The sequence below is a fragment of the Microtus oregoni genome, unplaced genomic scaffold, assembly GCF_018167655.1.
Source record: "Microtus oregoni isolate MIOR12 unplaced genomic scaffold, Mior012 000022F_ref0000154, whole genome shotgun sequence".
Classification (NCBI taxonomy): Eukaryota; Metazoa; Chordata; class Mammalia; order Rodentia; family Cricetidae; genus Microtus; species Microtus oregoni.
In genome coordinates this window covers 34,463,037-34,481,761 of record NW_024543081.1, presented here as the reverse complement: position 1 = coordinate 34,481,761, position 18,725 = coordinate 34,463,037, and the positions used below count along the sequence as shown (strand labels likewise).

Sequence of the window (18,725 nt, the reverse complement as noted above, 5' to 3'; positions counted from 1 at the left end):
TAAGAATTGCCCAGAAAACTTAAGCAGGAGTTCCAGCATCCTGAGATGTGAAGAATGACTGTCAGAACATGGTGGGGGGGAGGGACAGGGGACCGGTAGCACCAGGAGCTCCCAGTTGCTAGGGACACTAACAACTGAGTAACGCCAGCAGATTCCTAGGATTTCAGATGGGGACTGCTAGACAGGCCATAAAACAAATGATGAATAACTGCTACTTAGAAACCAATCTTTTAACTCCAATCTATTTTAAACTGCCTGTTTTTATTAGCCCCATCATTTTTGTACGGATGTGGTGTTAGCGGGTATAGGTGTTTGTTTGTGTGCCAAGTGTGCACCTGTATATACATATGTGTGCATTCGTATGTGTAGAGTCCAGAGGTCAATGCCAGATGTCTTCATCGGCTACTCTCTACATTTACCCCTCTCGTTTTATTTTTATATAAATACAGCCACACTTATACTTGATACATTCCCCCTTTCTTTTCTCCAGTGACAAAATATTTTGCTTGGCTATATCTAGGTGATGAGCAATTTGGTAGATGGGCAGCTGGTAGACGGGCGATATGCAGATGATAAGAGAGATAAATATGTAGAGCCAAAATGGTAGTTTCGGAGGTAGAGAAAAGTGCACTATTTTAGATCAAATACATTACTTTCCAACAATAAAATAGTGGTGGTTTTGAAGTAAAGATCTTGATATTTTACCCACACTGGTCTCCAATTCCTGAGCTCAAATAATCCCTCTACCTCAACTTCTTTTGTAGCTGGGACTGAAGACATGAATGAATTAATTTTAGCTTTAAATGTTAAATATTTAACTTATTCTTTAGGCTGCAATTGAAAAATTATAACATTGATTCTTTTTCTTTTATTAAAAATGTATTTTTTTCATACAGTATGTTCTGATTATAGTTTCCCTTCCCTCTGATCCTCCTAGTTCTTCCCTACTTCCCCTCCCGTTTGGCTCAACATCCTTTCTGTCTTTGGTTAGGAAGCAAACAAGCATCTGAGGAATAGTAATGAAACACAATAGAATACAGTAAAATAAATGAAAACAATGAATTGGAATCTAGCAAAACAATCAAACAAGAGAAAGAGTCAAAGACAAAGAACATTGACTCATATGATTGAATGTGTGTGTGTGTGTGTGTGTGTGTGTGTGTGTGTATGTGTAGTCAAGTACAAGGAACTCCACTAACATGCTTCAGAAAGATTCTAGATCTAGAGTTTGAAAAATCATCTTCTCCATAGATACAGAAACCACTTTGCCATTAACACCTGGACCTATAACTGAAGGATATTAAGAACTATTTGTTTGGGTTTGAAGACAATTGCAATTTTGCAGAGGGTGGAAAATCCACACAAGAATCACAAAGGAGCCAGGGGTTTGAATGCTGAAGTGCTGAATATTTAAAGTAGCCATAGGCATTTCTTAGGAAGGGAATGAGGATTGTAGTGGGTAGCAGAGGGAGGGAGGAAGTCTTAGGTTGAGGACTTGGGATTTAATTTTATTCTTTGTACTGAGGATCAGACTGAGGTCCTCATACATATGAGGGTAAGCAATCTTTTACTGAGCCATGTCCCTAGGTCTTTTTTAAGTTTTCTATTCAGAGTCAGGGTCTCCTTTAAGCTGATAAGGTTAGCCTTCGAAATGGTTGTGTAGCTCAGGCAGGCCTTGCAATTGTGATCCTCTCCCTTCAGCCTTCCAAGCAGCTGTGCTACCGAGCCTGGCTGAGGACTTGGGACTTGACACATAGATAATACTTAAGTTCTTTGGAGACTACAAGTTGAGAAATTAGAATGTAGGTCCTTGCTAAAAGTCAGCGATTTCAGCAGCCTTAAAAAATCTCTGTGAAAGAATGTTTTCTTATGAAATAAATCTCTGCTCAACAGTTTGGGAACATGACCTGGAAAGTTCTCTGATCTCTGAGTAAAGAGGAAGAAATAAAAAAAAAAAAACAGCAGCAACACTATAATAGAACTCCTCGGCTTTCCATGTACCCAGTAATGAAGACATTTTGACTGAAAATCTACATTATGATATTGTTGTCCTAGTAGGAATCAGACATTGTCACCATTAAGCCACCGGTCATCACAAACCATTAGACGTGGCTAGAATGTCAAGCCATGTTTTCCAGAAAACATCTCTGTCTTATATAGGCAGATAAGACAGAATATCTTGGACTGGGAAGTTCAAAACACCAGAGCTTTAATACTGACAGTTCTGGATCCAGGGGAGTCTGAGATCAAGTATCTGGCTGATTTGGTGTATCTGCTCTTCATAGATAATGGCTAGTATGCGTTGTCATGTGGCAACAGGCTTGAATAGGCTTCTTGGAAACTCTTTTTATGGGCATGAAACTTAATCATTAGTCTTCTATTCACTCCACAAAAATTTCATGTCTTAATAATATTACACAGAAGATTAGGCTTCATCATATAAATTTGGGGGAGATAAGAATTTAAGAGCTAAGCCTGATTCCTCAAAATTCATGCCTTTCAGAAGTATAAAGTATGCTTACACCAGCCCAGTAGTCTCCCAAATTGTAATATGTTCTAGCATCAATTTAAAAATCTAAAGTCAGAGCTGAGCTCATGCCTTTAATCCAAGCACTCAGGAGTCAGAGGCAGGCTGATTTCTGTGAGTTTGAGGCCAGCCTGACCTAAAGAGCTAGTTCCACAACAGGCTCCAAACAAAACAAAAAACTAAAGTCAGAATAAAGTCAGAAGTCTCATCTAGATATCTAACTCAGACACAAGTGAGATGGAGACTCTTGTTTCATTCTAAGACAAGTTCCCCTCCAACTGTGAAACACTAAAACCAAGCAAGACCCATGTTTGGAAACAGTGGCAGAGCAGGCTTAGGATAAATGGCTCTATTCTGAATGGGAGCCCTGGAAAGGAAAACAGTGATAGCTGGTTCTACTCAAATCCAAAAGTAACAAGGTTAACTGTAAATAGAAGTTTCTGCTCTTCCTGATCCTGCAGCCATTCAGTCCCAAAGAAACACACAGAGACTTATATTAATTGGAAACTGTTTGGCCTGTTAGCTCAGGCTTATTATTATCCAGCTCTTACAACTTAAATTCACCAATAATTCTTATCTATGTTTACCCATGTGGCTTGGTACCTTTTTCCAGTACGAAATTCTCATCTTGTTTCCTCTGCATCTGGTTAGTGACCGACTCTCTACCTTTTTTCTTCCCAGAATTATCCTAATCTGGTCACCCACCTATACTTCCTGCCTGGCTACTGGCCAATCAACATTTTATTAAACCAATACTAGTGACAAATCTTTACAGCTTATCACACAACACATAACATTATATTGAGTCAGAGTCCTTTTCTCCTCACATATTTAGTTGGGGTTTGGGTCTCCAGTGTCCAGAGTATCCTGTCTCTCATGGCTTTCCTGAAACACACCTATGGAAAGTCTTAGGAGTTGAAGTCACTTGCCTAAGGTTTACAGTGCATACTTTGAAATGTAGGTGGAAGTAGCCATGGATTCACAATGTGGGAATGCAGAGCCATAGACACTTGAGTATCATCTGGGGCAATTAGGAACATTAGATCATACATTGTTCAAGGAACAAAGCTTTGTAATTGTTCTGTTCTCAAGGTCTCGACATTCTGGTCCTACAAAAAGCTCTTAAATATCTTTGAGGTCATTCTTTATCTGTCTCATTGAGTAGTAGCTGACTTTCATCTTTCTCTATCAACCTCCTTACCAAAAGTTCACTTGGCCATGCCCTGCATATTCTTTCTGAATATGCTTTTTCAATCTTACAGCACAGCTAGGCTGAGAATTTTCAAAAACTTTAAATTATTGTTCCCTTTTGCTTATACATTTCATTTTTAATTTCTTTCTTTCTTCTTGTGTTTTAGTATAAGCAGTCAAGAGAAGCTCTGACATGTCTTCAGCACTTTAAGTATTTCTTCCATCAAATATTTCAGTTCATCACTTAAAACACTTCTACAGGAGAGTAGGATGTGAATGCAACTCAGCCAAGTTCCTTGACACTTTTTAAGTCTCTTTTTGAAGGACAATAGTCCTTTGCATGAAGGACTTACCTTAAACCTAATTATTTCCTACAGCCTCTACCTCTCTTTTTAATAAAATGTTTTTATTAATTCTTTGATATACAAAATACACAAAACTGTATTTTTATTATATTCACTCCCTACTCTTACCTTTTAGTCCTCCCACATCCATTCTGCCCCTCCCTACCCATTTCCAACTTTGTATCTTTTTTGTTTTAGAGCCCACTGAGACCTAATTGTACTGCCCATATACTCTTGGGTATGAGCCCATCCACTGGAGTGTGGAGCACTTTTAACCAAAACCAATTCTTCCAACCCTGCCAATTGTCAATAATCCCCCAGTTAAGGGGTTGGGGCTCATGATCTCCTTTTTCCCTCCATACTAGAATGTTAACTGACTGGATTTTGTACAAGGCTTACGCAGGAAACCATAGATGCTCATGATTACAATGGTCGTGAAATGTCCAGAAGACACTGTTTCACCCTGGACTTCCCCAGCCTGTGACTCTTATTCTCTCTGCCCCCATTTCCTCATGGTCCCTGAGCCTTGGATAGTGGTGGTGACATAGCTGTTTCAAGTGTGGCTGAGCACTCTACATCCCACCTCCTAATACGACTGAAAGGACGATTAGGTTTCAACATAAGACTTTGGAAGGCACAGAAATATTCACTTATGCATTTAAAGAACCTGAGGACAGGAGAAAGTAGTAATAGACAATAAGTAAGTGGTGGCATTAAGATTGGAATTCATCCTTTCTCATTTCAATTGTGTTTTGTTCTCCCCGCTCCCCGTGATATAGCATATAGTTCATTTGGACCTCCAACTTAGATATTGGAAATGTGTCCATTTCACGTAGCATAGTTCTACATTGATTTTACATTTTCCTCCTGTTTTCAAATGTAATGTAAACCAGGATCTCTGAGCAACAGATTCCATTATGAAGCAGTTATTACGTGCCCAATCAAGAACAATAAAATAGAAACAAAATAAGAAACTATGTATTTGGCAAGCCTCTTTATAGAGAAGCCGTCCTGAGAAGAAAAGGTAGACATAAGTGCCTCATGAATCTTTGTTCTGAATGCAATTAAGGCGGGAAATTGTCAACAATACTCAAAGTTTAATGAGTATTGTGGGGAGTTCTACATAAGGTATGGGGTCAGGAGGAAATAAATTTAGGCTAATAAAATGCTCATGCTTCTGTTGGTAGTCACTAAATTGTTATTTCTCTATAATATGGGGCTAAAGTATTGGGGGATCATCTAAAACTCTAGCTGAACAAAGTGATATGAAAGCCACCTCAGAGAGCCAGGACTAAAAGGTGATTCAGTTTGATAAACAAAGCCAAACTCTTCTCTGTTCTGTCTCTCACCAGAAAAAAAAAAAAAAGAAGCATGGAAAATAAAGAGGTTTAATTAGCCACGAAAGGATGAGGGAACCATGCCGGGAAACCACAAGTTATTAATGTACAGTTCAGAGGAGAGGGAGTTGGCAAGGGAAAATATTACAAAATGGCCTCCTTGAAAAGGCTCTTCCCATGCAGGGAAGACCAGCTTTGTCCTTTTTGCTTGAAGCACTTCAGATGTATTAGCCCATCTTACTGTTGGTTTTAAACTCATCAAATAACTACAGTGGAACCTAAATTTCTCATGTTGCTAGTCCACATAGAAAAAATGCCTGCTGTTGTTGCCTTGGATGTTAGCAATGTTGGTGTAACTTGGCGTTCTGATAGTCCTGCTTATATTTACATGTGTCTTCCTAGTCAGCCTGTCCACAGCAAGAGTACATCAAGATCCTCCCTTGCAATCAAGCCTGCTCGCTTGACAGCTGCATTGATCACTTAAGTGGATTCTGGCTATTAGGTTAATGTGAGCCGACCTTTCACTGACGAATCCATTCTTACAGGCCTCTAAGTTAACTTTCTGACTCTCTGTGGCTGGAGTTCAGCCTCTGATGGATGGTGACATCACGGATGGTGCTTGGTGGAAATAATTCCAAGCGTGTCCTACAGGACTCTCCAGATCCCACCTCTCTGAGACACTGTCCCCTTGAATCCTGAACAGCACCTCGGCGCATTTCTCTCCTGAGCGCCGTGCACAGAAATACACAGTGATTCCCAGAGCAGGTCGAGTGTATTTCTTTATTTCTTTGTACTTTGTCTGTGAAATATACAGTGGGTTATGCGGTGTACTTCACAAAGTGGTGACTGGTCTCTCATAACACGGCCTGTGCTGACGCAGCTGTGCATGCCCACAAGCAGGCTCGTTAAGGCATTGTCCTAGTTTCACCAAATTTTCTATGTGTGGGGATAGAATGTTGTTCTAATCTGTTCTCTCAGATTTAAGACTGTCTGGGGAAAAGATGCCTTCAAAAGAGAAGTTTGAAGATGTAAGACTGCCCCAAATGGACCGATATGTATGCTGTTTATCATATATTAGTGAGAACACTCTGGAATAGCTACTTTGTACTGATGGAAGTCCCTGAAAGCTAGGACAGTGACATGAAATGTTGAATGCCTCCCATTTCAAGAACGGTGGAGTTCAGGAACGACAGGTGGGTATGTAAGAAAAAGTTGTTAGTTAGGAGGTGGCAATAAGTATTCAGAGCTGCATGGAAGGCATAGCCAGAGTGATGCCCAGGAGGGGTCACTTCTGCTGGGGCTTAAACAAAGGCCACTGAGAAGATGACAGGGAAGTGATTGCCAGCCTTCCACAGATTGCATAAGGATTGCTGGAGCTTAAAAGCTGAAAGTGTAGAGGCCGGTGCTGGGCAATTAGGGAGGATACAAAGCTTATTGGGGTTTATATGCAATAAAGAAGAACAAAGATATTGTTATGCAAGGGAGACAAAACCTGTTTAAACAAATAGATAAATGCAGGGTGTCTTGTTCCATTGACTAGGAGGATGGGGGCTGGAAAACAAAGCATCAGAAAGGATGTGGCTCCAAATACTCTGGAAGATTGAAGATGTGGTCAGGATGAGGATGCTGGGTGTGAAGGCCAAGAGTTAAATATGGAAAGTAGGGGTCTTATAAAAAGGCAGCCTTTGAAAAGACTGTGTTGTTCTCACTGATAGCCACTAGCAGTGAAATTCTTGTGGATTTGGTGCCTGCTGAGTGACCTTTTTCATAGTAAGAGCAGCAATCTTGCCTGCTGTTCTACGACTGTTTCTGTTTGAGAAATTGAGCATTAAAGGTTTTAATGCAAACTGTTAGCAACTGTGTGTCACCCACTGAGGGCATCAGCCCCTGGGATGTCGGTGGCATTTGTCAATCCGCTCGCATGTTCGGGTACCCAGGAGGCCATTAACTCCTGGCTGACAGTTCAGGTGGACTGTTCTGTCAGGTGTCGAGGTCGGGGACAATGGAGGTAATGATCCAGAAATCGGTTTGGTGTCAGCCAAGGCTGGGCGAAAAGCCAGCTCTTCTGCTGGTTTTAACTCCGAATCCTTAGCAAAGCTCAGAAAGTGGTGATGGAGTATGCAGAGGATGGTGAGTTCAGTGCTGAGTTCTTTCCTAACGTGATGTAGGTGTGCCAGAACCAAGATGTCTCATGCCTGTAGCTAGACACAGGGCCCACACTCTTCGCTCCTTCTTCCCTTTTTTTATGTTAACCCTATGTTAATGGATTCCATTATTATCTTTTAATGATTGGCTAGATTTTTCAGTGTGAATTTCTTCCATAGTTCAAGGGTTACTCATGGAGAGTGTGAAAAAGAGAAAAAGGAAAAAAAGAAAAAAGAAAAAGAAAAAACAAAAGAAAGGTATTTTAGGTTTGATTTTATTATTAATGTTCTTGCTTCAGCCCACTACAGCCAGAGGACATTGTTTATATCATATCTGCCTTATGGGACCTACTATATTCTATTTGTGGTGTACTCTATGCCCAATTGTATGCAAGTTCTGTGTGTATTTAAGATCATATGGGATTGCAGGTGTCATGGTGTCATGATTGTGGATTTCATGAGCATCTAAAATGAAAGTTCATTCTCTAACAGCAAGATCAAATTTTAGGATACATCTAGGAGCATATTATTGTGCTAGTCAAATCTTCCATGTCCTTATTCATCTTTTGCCTTCCACATGACTCATCTTGGATTGAGAGTGACATGTATAAGTTACCTTACTCTATCACACTTCTGTTTTGTAGTGTTCTTTCTGTAGAGTCTGCTAGCCACGCTGCTGCTGTATTGTCATTTGGTTGTGTTTAAATCTCTCAAATGTTTCTCGTGAATTTTGGTCTTCAGCATAAACCAGCCCTTCTTTGTTCTGCTTTCTGCTCTTCAGCCTGCTTTTTACCTTGTCGTAGATCAAGACTGAAATCGGTGCTTTCTGTCGCTCTTCCTTTGCATTAGGTTTGTGGGCCCCTGCCAGGCAGTGCATCTTGCCCCTCTGAAATCACTTCGTATTAGGAGTTTCTTGTACTCAGCAGAATTGTGGTTTGCCAGAATTACCTCTCTGACTGACAATGTTATATTCTTCCCAGCATGTAAACGCAATTCCATCAAACATCGCTTTCCTCTTCCTTTCTTTCCTTTACTCGGGGCAAGTCTCACCCTTCTCTCTTGGGTGGTAGCAGTTCAGGACCTATCTGGACATAATGCCCCCGCCTGTGCCATCTCTCTCAGCTGGACCCTCATTTTTAATTCCGCCCTGGTGTTTCTCATTTCCCAGCAGGACAGGCTCTGCCATCCAGGATGTCGTGCAGATAACTCATCAGTGGTTGACTTAAACAGCAGTGGTATTAAGCTTGAAAAATCTATTCTCCTCTCTGGATAGACACACATAATGGAATTTCCAGTATTATTAAAGCCCGAGGTTTCTCAAAATAGTCTTGATAATTGATTGACCTCATGTTGTTCATAGGTCATATGTGTTATAGCCTATAAGTCTATTGCTAAAAAGAACAATAGAAAACAAACTTGATGAATTCTTTCTTCAAGGTATCAATAACTTCTATGATATTTCTGGAAATTTCGATATCTTCCTCTATTTTTTTTTCTCATAGAATTAGAGACAACAGTAACATTACAGATAGCCGTTAGGAGAAATATCATGGATTAAAATGTTACACATTAAGCAGGTAATATTAAGGGCAAGGCAAGAAATTCTGTGAAGCCTCTAGGTATGAACAGTAGGAATGAGAAAGAGCATCCTTTCCCTTGTCAAAGGATAAATTGCTTCTGGGTCCTGCTGCTTAGAACCCAGCACGCAGTAAGTAGCACGTGCCCAACAGTAGCCACTAGGTTTTTTCTTTTCAGCAATGTAAGAACCTATCTTTAAAATGTAAAATTTCACAATATTTAATATGACATTGAATTTATTTAAAATGGTGGTTAGCCTATTGAAAGAAGCATGTATGAGCAGAGTATACCTATAAGTTGTGACTTTGGAATCGCTGGATTACATAAACACTTAGTACAAGACGAACACACCACAAATTGTGAATTCATTGAATCTGAAACCTTGATGTTAGATTTTGGGAGAATAAGCTTATTTGATGAGGTGGGTAGGACCCAAGAGAAGAGGAAATTCTGAGCAGTCAGAAAATCAACTCCCAGGGAACCAGTGGAGATGGAGGGAGAACAAAACAGAACAGTCATCAGGAAAGCACCACCTCCTCGTTCCACTGGTCCTGACTCCTCTCTCAATGCTGCTTGCTGCTTCTCTCTTCTGAGCAGCCTGTCCCTGTGCTGCTATGAGGTCACTGGGAAGAGTGCTGGGGAGGAGGGCTGTGGGGTATGTCAGGTGGCTAGAGCCAGAAGGCCCCCAGCAGTTTCCTTAGAGTGAACTTCTTGGGTTGAGAACTAAAACCCACATGGAGTAAGGAGGCAAGGAGTCAGTTTTCTCCCTACCCCAATCACTTTGGCTTTTCCCCATCAGGAACGGTGAACCTAGCCAAGTACCTCCCAGTCGTGGGAGTCACAGCTGTCCCACACATGGTGTAAAGAATGATGAGTAGAGCTGCTTCTATTTTTAGCACTTTGATGTGGATGCAAAGGTCACCAAGAGTCCCCATTTGCTGGCTCACTGCACAGTCTCTTTCTCTTTCCCGCCTCCCTCCTTCTTCCTAATTTTCTTCTTTGATATCTTTCCCTACAGCTTGCGTATTGTGCGGTCATGTACCTTTAGAGTAAAAAGAGACTGTAAGCTTTTACTCCACCTTTGCTGTCCTCTAGAGTGCCCTGGATTAGGTGGAAGGTCTGTCCTGTGGCGTTCAGAGTCTCTTATGGATTTTGGAAAAGTGCCCAACAGTCTCGGAGTGATGCCATTTCTTATCCCTTTACGGGAGAGAAGAGTTTTGAGCCTTCTGCCTTCTAAGCCTCCTAGGACACCATTGAGGGTGCTGGGGCTCAGGTATATGTTTGCCTTTTACTAACATGACCAACACTTGTCATTGCCGTGCACACTTGTTCCAGTGCTAAGCACTTCATAGGCTTTCCTCACTGAGCCCTCACACGCTTATATCTATTTCAATTTTCCCCATCTTGTAAACGACAAAGCCAAACTGTGGCAGTTTGAGGAGCGTACCTAAAATCTCATAGACTCATAATGAACAAACCAAGAAAGATACTGGGATGCTGATGCTGATTCCAGTTTTCCCACTCTACCTAGAAAGTGGGTCATATGCATTTACCTCCTGATGACAGAGAATGCAAGAATGGGAGGAGCCCTGGGTGGAGTACAATCTCCTTCTTACAATATGTATCTTCCCCATGCTTGGAGGGTGGGAGAACCTTCCAGTCTACTCATGAGAACCACGGAGTCTTTCCAGACACGAGCACAATCTGGCAAATTCTCTCATCACCTCAGGAGGTCACGGAAGTTTGCCCCATTACCTGTTTTCAGGGTCAGCCAAGGTCATGCTTCGGGTGACATAACACATCTTGAGGGGGATGTTTTTCCGGTCCCTATGGAAGGAGAAGGACTGGGATGACAGAGGGTCTGCAGAGCTGCCCCCTAATCTAGGGGACTCAGGTGGCGGCGTTTCCCATCCAATCTCAGAGACAGGGGATCCTTTCTTCACATAAGGCGTGGCTTCTCTCATGTACTTCACTGTAAACGAAAGCACAAGAGGCACTTTTAGGAATACTGGGGTTGGTACAGCACATGTACAACATATAAGTAACATATGTGTTGGGGGATAATCATCAACTGTCTAATTGGACGTTAGGCCCACTCATCAGGAAGGAACACATGACTGGTACTGTAAACCCGGCAGGAAAAAGGTAACATGCTTATCTTTGTACCTATTAAGCAGTGCAGTTTTCATCTTTCATCAAGGATGCTTCCCTTGTCTTACTATGGAAGGCCACTACAGAGATCTACCACTTGTCAAAATGCAGAGAATAAGTGGGTGTCCATTCCCAGTCGGGCCATCTGCAACAGAACCCCTAACCCGAGGCTCATGCGACAGCAAAGAAGGAATGAAGTTACTGTAAAAGCCACAAGACCAGGACAACTGCCAGCTAGTGTTAACTGTGCATGGGAAACAGCACCCATGAACTCTCAACAATGTGAATGTCTTCTCAAGACTATACCAACTGAAACATCAACACCGATGAGCAAAATTCCAGAAGGTCTTACTGCTAGGATCAAGGGGCAATTGCTATCGGCAATAATGACTTCTGGGGGAGAGAGAATCAGCTCTCTCTAGGGATAGCCCCCAATAGGTTTCCCAATCTTAGGGGCCAGCTCTGAACACATGTACATAAAGCAACACTAATAGGACTCAGTACGTTTTGAATGTGTGTGTGTGTGTGTGTGTGTGTGTGTGTGTATGTGTGTGTATGAGACAATAATAAGTCTAGAATTTGGGAGGAGGTAGTTAAAAGAACACAGGCAAGTTGGACATGGGAGAGGGAGGGATGTGAATGAAGTCAATACACTGCGTTCATATATGGAATTTTCAAGATAAAAAGAATAGCAAGTTACATTTCTGAAGAATTTCTGTCGCTGAAAGAAACTCAAATTAAACATGCTGTTAGCACCAAGTCTCTTAAATTCTGAACAAGATTTAGGTTTTCTGTTCCTTTCAACATAATTATCCTATTATTTAAATTATGTATCAACGTCAATCTTAGAACTTGCTATTACAGTGTTCTTCAGTTGGAAATTGCATGTGGCTTTTTAAAGTTGTAACAAAGTCTGTCTTTTCAGATTATAAGTCATATTCTGGATGAAAGACTGATGATGTGGGGTGTGGCCTTGGCTGGAAGATAAATGATTCAATGCAGGCGTAAGGCATCCAGTAGCCACACCCCTGCCTGGGATACTCTTGCTATGCTCAGAAGCAAGGTGCACTTTTCAACATAATGGTACTAAAATCATGTACACAAAGACATGAATATAAATGTCTATATTCTAGTGGCAAAATCTGAAGTAGCAGAGTCATTATTTTTTAAGACTGAGAGCTTGAAAAATAACAGGTTAAATACATTGTCATTTCTATAGGTTATAAATATGGTAGATATAGGCATGTTGATGGAAAAAGATTTACAAGATCTATGATTAGTGGAAACACAAAGTAGACAGGACTCTATATACTACAACATCTTTGTGTAAAAAATCACATATATACATATATCAATTTGTGATTTTAAATATATTTATATGTAGTGTGTACTAAAACATATGCATATTTATATATAACTACAATTATATTTTGATATGAACTCCATAAGCTATTGATAGTAGGTTTGTTTCAGGGAATGGAATGAAAAGCCAACGTGATGGAAATAGGTTTTTGCTATCTATTTGTGCATTTTTTGGTCTAACCATATTTATATATTGCTTTTGTAAGATTAAAAAGAGTACTAAGACTGAATAGAGCACACAGAAATTCTTCTCTTTCTCTTGTTTGCCTTGATATTTCACAGTAATTTGTCTGTCCTAAATTTAAACATTGTTTCTTACACCTCTTTTGGGTTAGCAGGGCAACCAAGTTTTCAGGAACATGCAATATGGAGTTCTCCATCTCTTTCTCTGTTAGCCCCATACTCTGGTTCTCTATTACATAGTGAAGAGAGATTATAGCTAAGGCCAATACAAGTATCTGTTACTACCACTTCAAACGAATGAAGATTTGGGGATTGCTTCATCAGAACTTGAACAAGTCAGTTCACGAGCTATTGCTTCTGTGCTAAGGGAGGTTTAAGGAGATTACATAAGAGAAAAGCATGTAGTTTCCATGCTCAAGAGCTATAAAATGAAGATGACTCTAGGAGATACTTATCATACCCTATCTGGATCCTTGTCCTACATCCTAGTTGCTGTGAATTGGCTGCTGCATATCACTGTTCCTCTGCTCCACAGACCTGCTCTAAGCATAAGAGAGGCTGCAGAGCCTGGGAAGCTGCAGAGTTGCTGACCTCACACAGGATATCTGCTTCTAGGAAATCCCACTGAGGAAGTACAGAAGCCACGACATGGAGTAGAGTTACCTAAGGTTTATAATAGGAAAAAAGAACTTAGAAAGAACCTGTAGGCACGAAGCCAGGATTTAGTAGGAATCCAGAGACCCATGATCCTCTCTTCCACCCCACCAGCAAAGATCACAGTTACAGGAGGAGTGAGATCACTCACAAACACGCATTTTAAGGAATGCTTTATTACTGAGCATTCTACTTAAGAAGGAGCACAGACGTGGCTCAGAACAAACTTAAAAACCTCATGGAGACTGACTTTAGCTACACAAAGTTGAAAGGAATGAGACTTTTAAAAATATTGTATTTTTAATCTTCTATAATTGTGTGTGTGTGTGTGTATAAATGTGGATAAAGTTAAAAAACCAGAAAAGTGATGAAGAAAAGGAAAAAAAAAATGTGCTGATGGAGGGTGGGAGTGACTAGGGAAATAAAATATTAAAGAGGAAAGGAGATGGAAGCCTTACATGGGAGGACCAGTGATCATAAAAAGATGGGGAGATGAGGGAGAAGAAGAAGCTACCAAAACAGTCTTGACTCAAAAATGTCACAATGATATCTAATACCCTAAGTGCTAATTTAGGAAATAAAATATGGCAGCCTTCCTGTTCCTTCAGACAATAAAAAGTGTTTGGCTTGTGTATATAAAAAAATACTCATTGTCGTATAGAAATTCAGGCACTAACTGAGATGAGAGGAAGATTTTTCTCAGAACGCATTCTCATCTGTCTGGTTGGAGCTGAGAAGGAGTGTTTCAGATTGAGGCTTAAGGATGCTAAGTGAGGAAGTGGTGTTTGAACTCAGCCTTAAAATGTAGCTAGCACTTCAAGAAACAGAAGGACAATGAGTGTCCTTTGACACAATACGCTGTGATGTGCAACCCTGACTGTAGTTCCATAGGAAAGAAAAATTTGGTCTCAGCTTGCAAGAGGGATGAGAAACACAGTTGTAATTCTCTTAATCATGGGCCAAGTGTTGAACCAGGTTGTTTATGTTTGTCCCATGGTTGAGCTTTACAACTACTATTTAAGGACTCACTTTATAATTTGGTAGGGAAACCAGGGTCTATAGAAGAAACATCTGAGTTACTATCCTTCATTCACTGAGTCCATGTACCCACAGGCAATAAATATCAAAGCATATTGCTATTCTTTTCAAAAAAGCTTTGTAGAGCTATTCTAATTCTGTCAAACACGTAGGTTATCCTTGCAGTCAGTGTCCTTATATCCATCTTGCCATCGATGATCAGCAGTTTGTCACGGAAGGGCTCACACGACTGGTAAGTGACAGAGCCCTAGTGACCTTGTTCAGAGATGCCCGTCCATGAAACCTGGCTATGCCACGTACGTGGAAGATACATAAAAGTTGATAAGTTTGGATTTTAGTTTAGATAGTGGTAATGATGGTTTCCAGTGAGCAATATAAAAAGCACAATCACTGGCCAGTTGTAGAGTGAAATCCTGGAAAGTGGACTGGAATACCCTAAGGGAAAAGATATTAGACATAGAAGTTCCAGGGCCACAAAGCATTATTGCCAGTGGTAACCCAAGCAATATTCTAAATGTCCTGCTTAAATATGAAGACTTCTAGAAATATGTGGTTTAGTCCACTTGTGAACAGAACTGATAAGCATATAAAAGTCTTAGCTGAGAACCAATTATTTGCCAAGTACCCACTTCCTTTGTGACACAGGATTTGAGTAATTTGCACAGAGGAGATGGCATAGCAATGCCTTAAAAGTTGACCTTATGAGGGATAATATCTAGTGTAGAATGATGCTCTTAACAAGCCAACAGAATGAAGATAGAGAGAGGATACACTAACGCGGCCAACTAAAATTTTGTTCATTCACCAACATGTATCAGTTTATTTGTACGGACAAAGGATTGTGCAGCTTGTGAATGTTGAGAAGTCACCCCTGATTAAAAGATAGTCAAGTCTAGGAGAGAGCAAGCAGGTGACAAGGGAGACCTAGGAGACGTGAAAGTTTGTGCAAAACTTCAAGCCTGGTTTAAGGAGGTGCCACAGTATACTGATATCTAGCAGCCCCACAGAACCAAATTATTATTCTTTACAGAAGAAAACAATTTCATCCCAGGCTGCAAGACTGCTGAGAACCATTTCCAAAGGCAATGAGCTGGCATAAAAAATTAAAGAAAACATTTCCTACTGAAAAACAAGGTACCATGAAGAAGAGCAACTGGTATAGCAGCAGCCATATGTACTTAAAAACCGTAAAAGGGCAGTTGAAGGAAACAAAAATTTGAGAGAATCTTCCAGAGACTATTTAAAAGAAGTGACCTAACCAACTAGTTAAAAAACAAACAACATATCTAGTAATATAATAAGAACCACAGTAGCAAAATTAGCAAGTAATCCTCAAATTAAAGCTTTATTAGAAAGATATGTCAGAAGGAAGGATTAGTGAATAATGAATTAGAAGAAACTGCCCAGAGGAACTGACTCCGAGACTGAGAGTGTCACACTGTTCTTACAGGGGACCTAAGTTCCACTCCCAATACCCGTGCTTGGTTTCTCACAACTGTCCAGAGCTCCAGCTCCAGGGTGGCTGGATGCCCGGGTCCTCCATAGCTATGTGGACTCATGTACCCTTACACCTACACAAACATATGTGCATAATCACAATTGTTAAAAAATATTTAAAAAAATAAATTACAAACAACATAGCACCAACTTCCAAATATGACAGCAAATATGGTTTAAATATTAAGAGGCAGGAGGCATGGACTGTGGATCCAGAAGAGGAGAGCAGAAAAAACGTGGCAGAGAACCAGTTTCCCAACTGCAATTGTGCAGATCCATAGGTTTAGGGATCGGACTTGGTCTTTGCTGAATGAGACAGGCCGGCTTCAATATCAAGCTGAATAGAAATAATGTACAATCTATTCTTTATACTTTGAGTTGGCTTAACAGTTTGCTTCTCCCTCAGAGTGCTTGCCTCACCTGAACCCTTCATCTAGCACCTCTGGATCTTCTAGTATTGTGAGGATGTCTCAGCAAAATTCCGAAGTGAATCCTAAGATTTCTGGGAGAAAACATGAGGTGCTTTGCATAGGGATGGCCCCCACAGACCTTGTGTCTGAATGTTTGGGCCACAGAGGGTGGCACTATTAAGAGGTGTGGCCTTGTTGGAGGAAGTGTGTCATTGTGGAGGTGGGTTTGAGGTCTCATACACTTAAGTTATGCCCAGTGTGACACACAGTGTCCTCCTGCTGCCTGCAGATCCAGATGTAGAATTCTCAGCTCCTTCTCCAACACCATGTCTTCCTGCGTGCTGGCATGTTTCCCGCCATGACGTCAATGGACTAAACCTCTGAACTGTAAGGCATCCCTAATTAAATATTTTCCTTTATAAGAATTGCTGTGGTCATGGTATATCTTCACGGCAATTGAAACCATAAGTAAGACAAAAACAGTTTTCCAGATCACAGAAATATTGGAGGTGGATGGTAACCACTACTGCTTCTGAGGGACAGCTAGACTCATGGGGTGTCTTTCCACACATGTTGTGAATGAGAATGAGCAACATGTCCGTGCTTATAGCTCCTGGTCCAGGGATGGAGAGACAGTTTCTTGGAAAACACTTGCTGTGCCAGTATGAATGGGGGAGGGGCTGCATTCAAGTCTCCATAACCTAGGCAAAGCTTGGCGAGATAGAGAGCATGTATAATCTTGGTGCTGCCATGGTGGGATGAGAGGTAGAGAGAATCCCTGAAAGTTGCAAGGCCAGTTAGCTGGGTATGACATAATGCCAAATAACTAGAGACCCTGCCTCAAACAAGGCAGAAGGTAAGACCAATACCCAAAGCTGTTCACTGACCTTCACACACTCGTATTCTCATGGACTCAAGTGCTTGAGCCTGTCCAAGTACACACACACACACACACACACACACACACACAGCCTTTGTTTAGAAGTCCTGATTTTAAAAGAATGACATTTCATTATTTTCCTTTGTGCTAGGATTTGCTAGGATTCTAACCCAGGGTCTCTTACATCACAGGCAGGCAAATGGTCTCTACCAAGCTACTACGTGCCCAGTCCTTGGATTTGGCTTCTGTTTGATAGGCAGGAAAACAAAAGAAAGTTGTTCTTTTGTAAAACAAAGAAAAAGGAATGGTCCCTGGATTTTTCCAGCAGGCCCTGATTTCTCACCAGAGGAAGTAAGAGTCATCACAAGGCCCCGTTAGCTTAGCTTAAAGACTCGACAGAATTTCTACAAGGTGGCTAAGCACTTGAGTCCTCTTCAATCCCTGATTGAGACCTGAGGCTCAGGACCCCCGTGCAGAGAGTAAGAATAATACAGATTCTTTTGGGGGGAGATAAAGTAGTGTCCCTGAGGAGGACAAAGAGTATGGGCGAGCTTTCCCTGGTTCCTCGTGGCTAGTATTTTAGACAGTGATACACAACCAAGTGAAGGCAGTGTCATATAGCGAAAGGAAAGTGTTACCTATGTCTGAACTTGTCTGGGGCAGGTGCCCCAAATGAGTGCATTGAATAAAGACATGTGTTATTAATTTAGCAAGTTCAGAAGGAAATAAGAGTCCTAGTAGGGCTACTCTGCTTCCCAAAGGGCCGGAAACTCTGGCTTCTGCTATCTTCCCCAGCACATTCTTACGTGAGCACCTGATAACTCCAAATGGCTGAGTTCTGCCCATCCTGACCCAAACCCCACGAAGACAAAGGTAAAACTTAGAAGAGTACCACACATCTCCATTTCATTTTCTGTTCGTGTGAAGGCCCGGCCTGGCAATTCTACTTACAAAAATTCTTCGGCTCAGGGTTGCAGGTGAGTTAAGGCAGTGGGGCTATGAACCAGCTGGTCACATGATACCCACAGGAAGAGAAGAGAACATAAGCCAAAGTGCAACTGGGTCTCTCCTTTCCTTCAGCGTCGGGCCTAACCCATGACATCCATCTTTCTTGGAGGCTCTTCTCACCTTGGTGTGCAGAACTAGGAAAGCCCCTTCCAGGCAGGCCTCTAGGCCACCTATTCCAGACAGTGCCTCATTCCTTTCTCAGGTGATTCCAACTGTGTTAACAGAAACAACCGACACACCAGCCCTCCTTCCTTTAATTCCACCTTCCTGACACTGACCACTGACGAGCCATTTTTGTTTACAGCTCACTGGCCAAAGCTTAGTCACATGACTACGTCGAGCTGGGAAAGAAATTCCTTATTCTGAGTAGCTCTGGCCACTCAACTGAGAATCGCTGTGGAGGGAGGCCATTACTGTGGAA

The 18,725-nt window shown here is 41.4% G+C and overlaps 1 protein-coding gene across 1 annotated transcript in view; it reads right to left on the bottom strand.

Annotated features, from left to right (window-relative positions):
- The window catches only part of Sntb1 (syntrophin beta 1), a 209,501-nt gene that overhangs the window by 96,777 nt on the left and 93,999 nt on the right, over nt 1-18,725 (bottom strand). Inside the window, exon 3 of the mRNA XM_041672588.1 lies at nt 10,877-11,093. Within this exon, the coding sequence (XP_041528522.1) occupies nt 10,877-11,093 (217 nt within the window). The remainder of the gene's footprint in view (nt 1-10,876; nt 11,094-18,725) is intronic.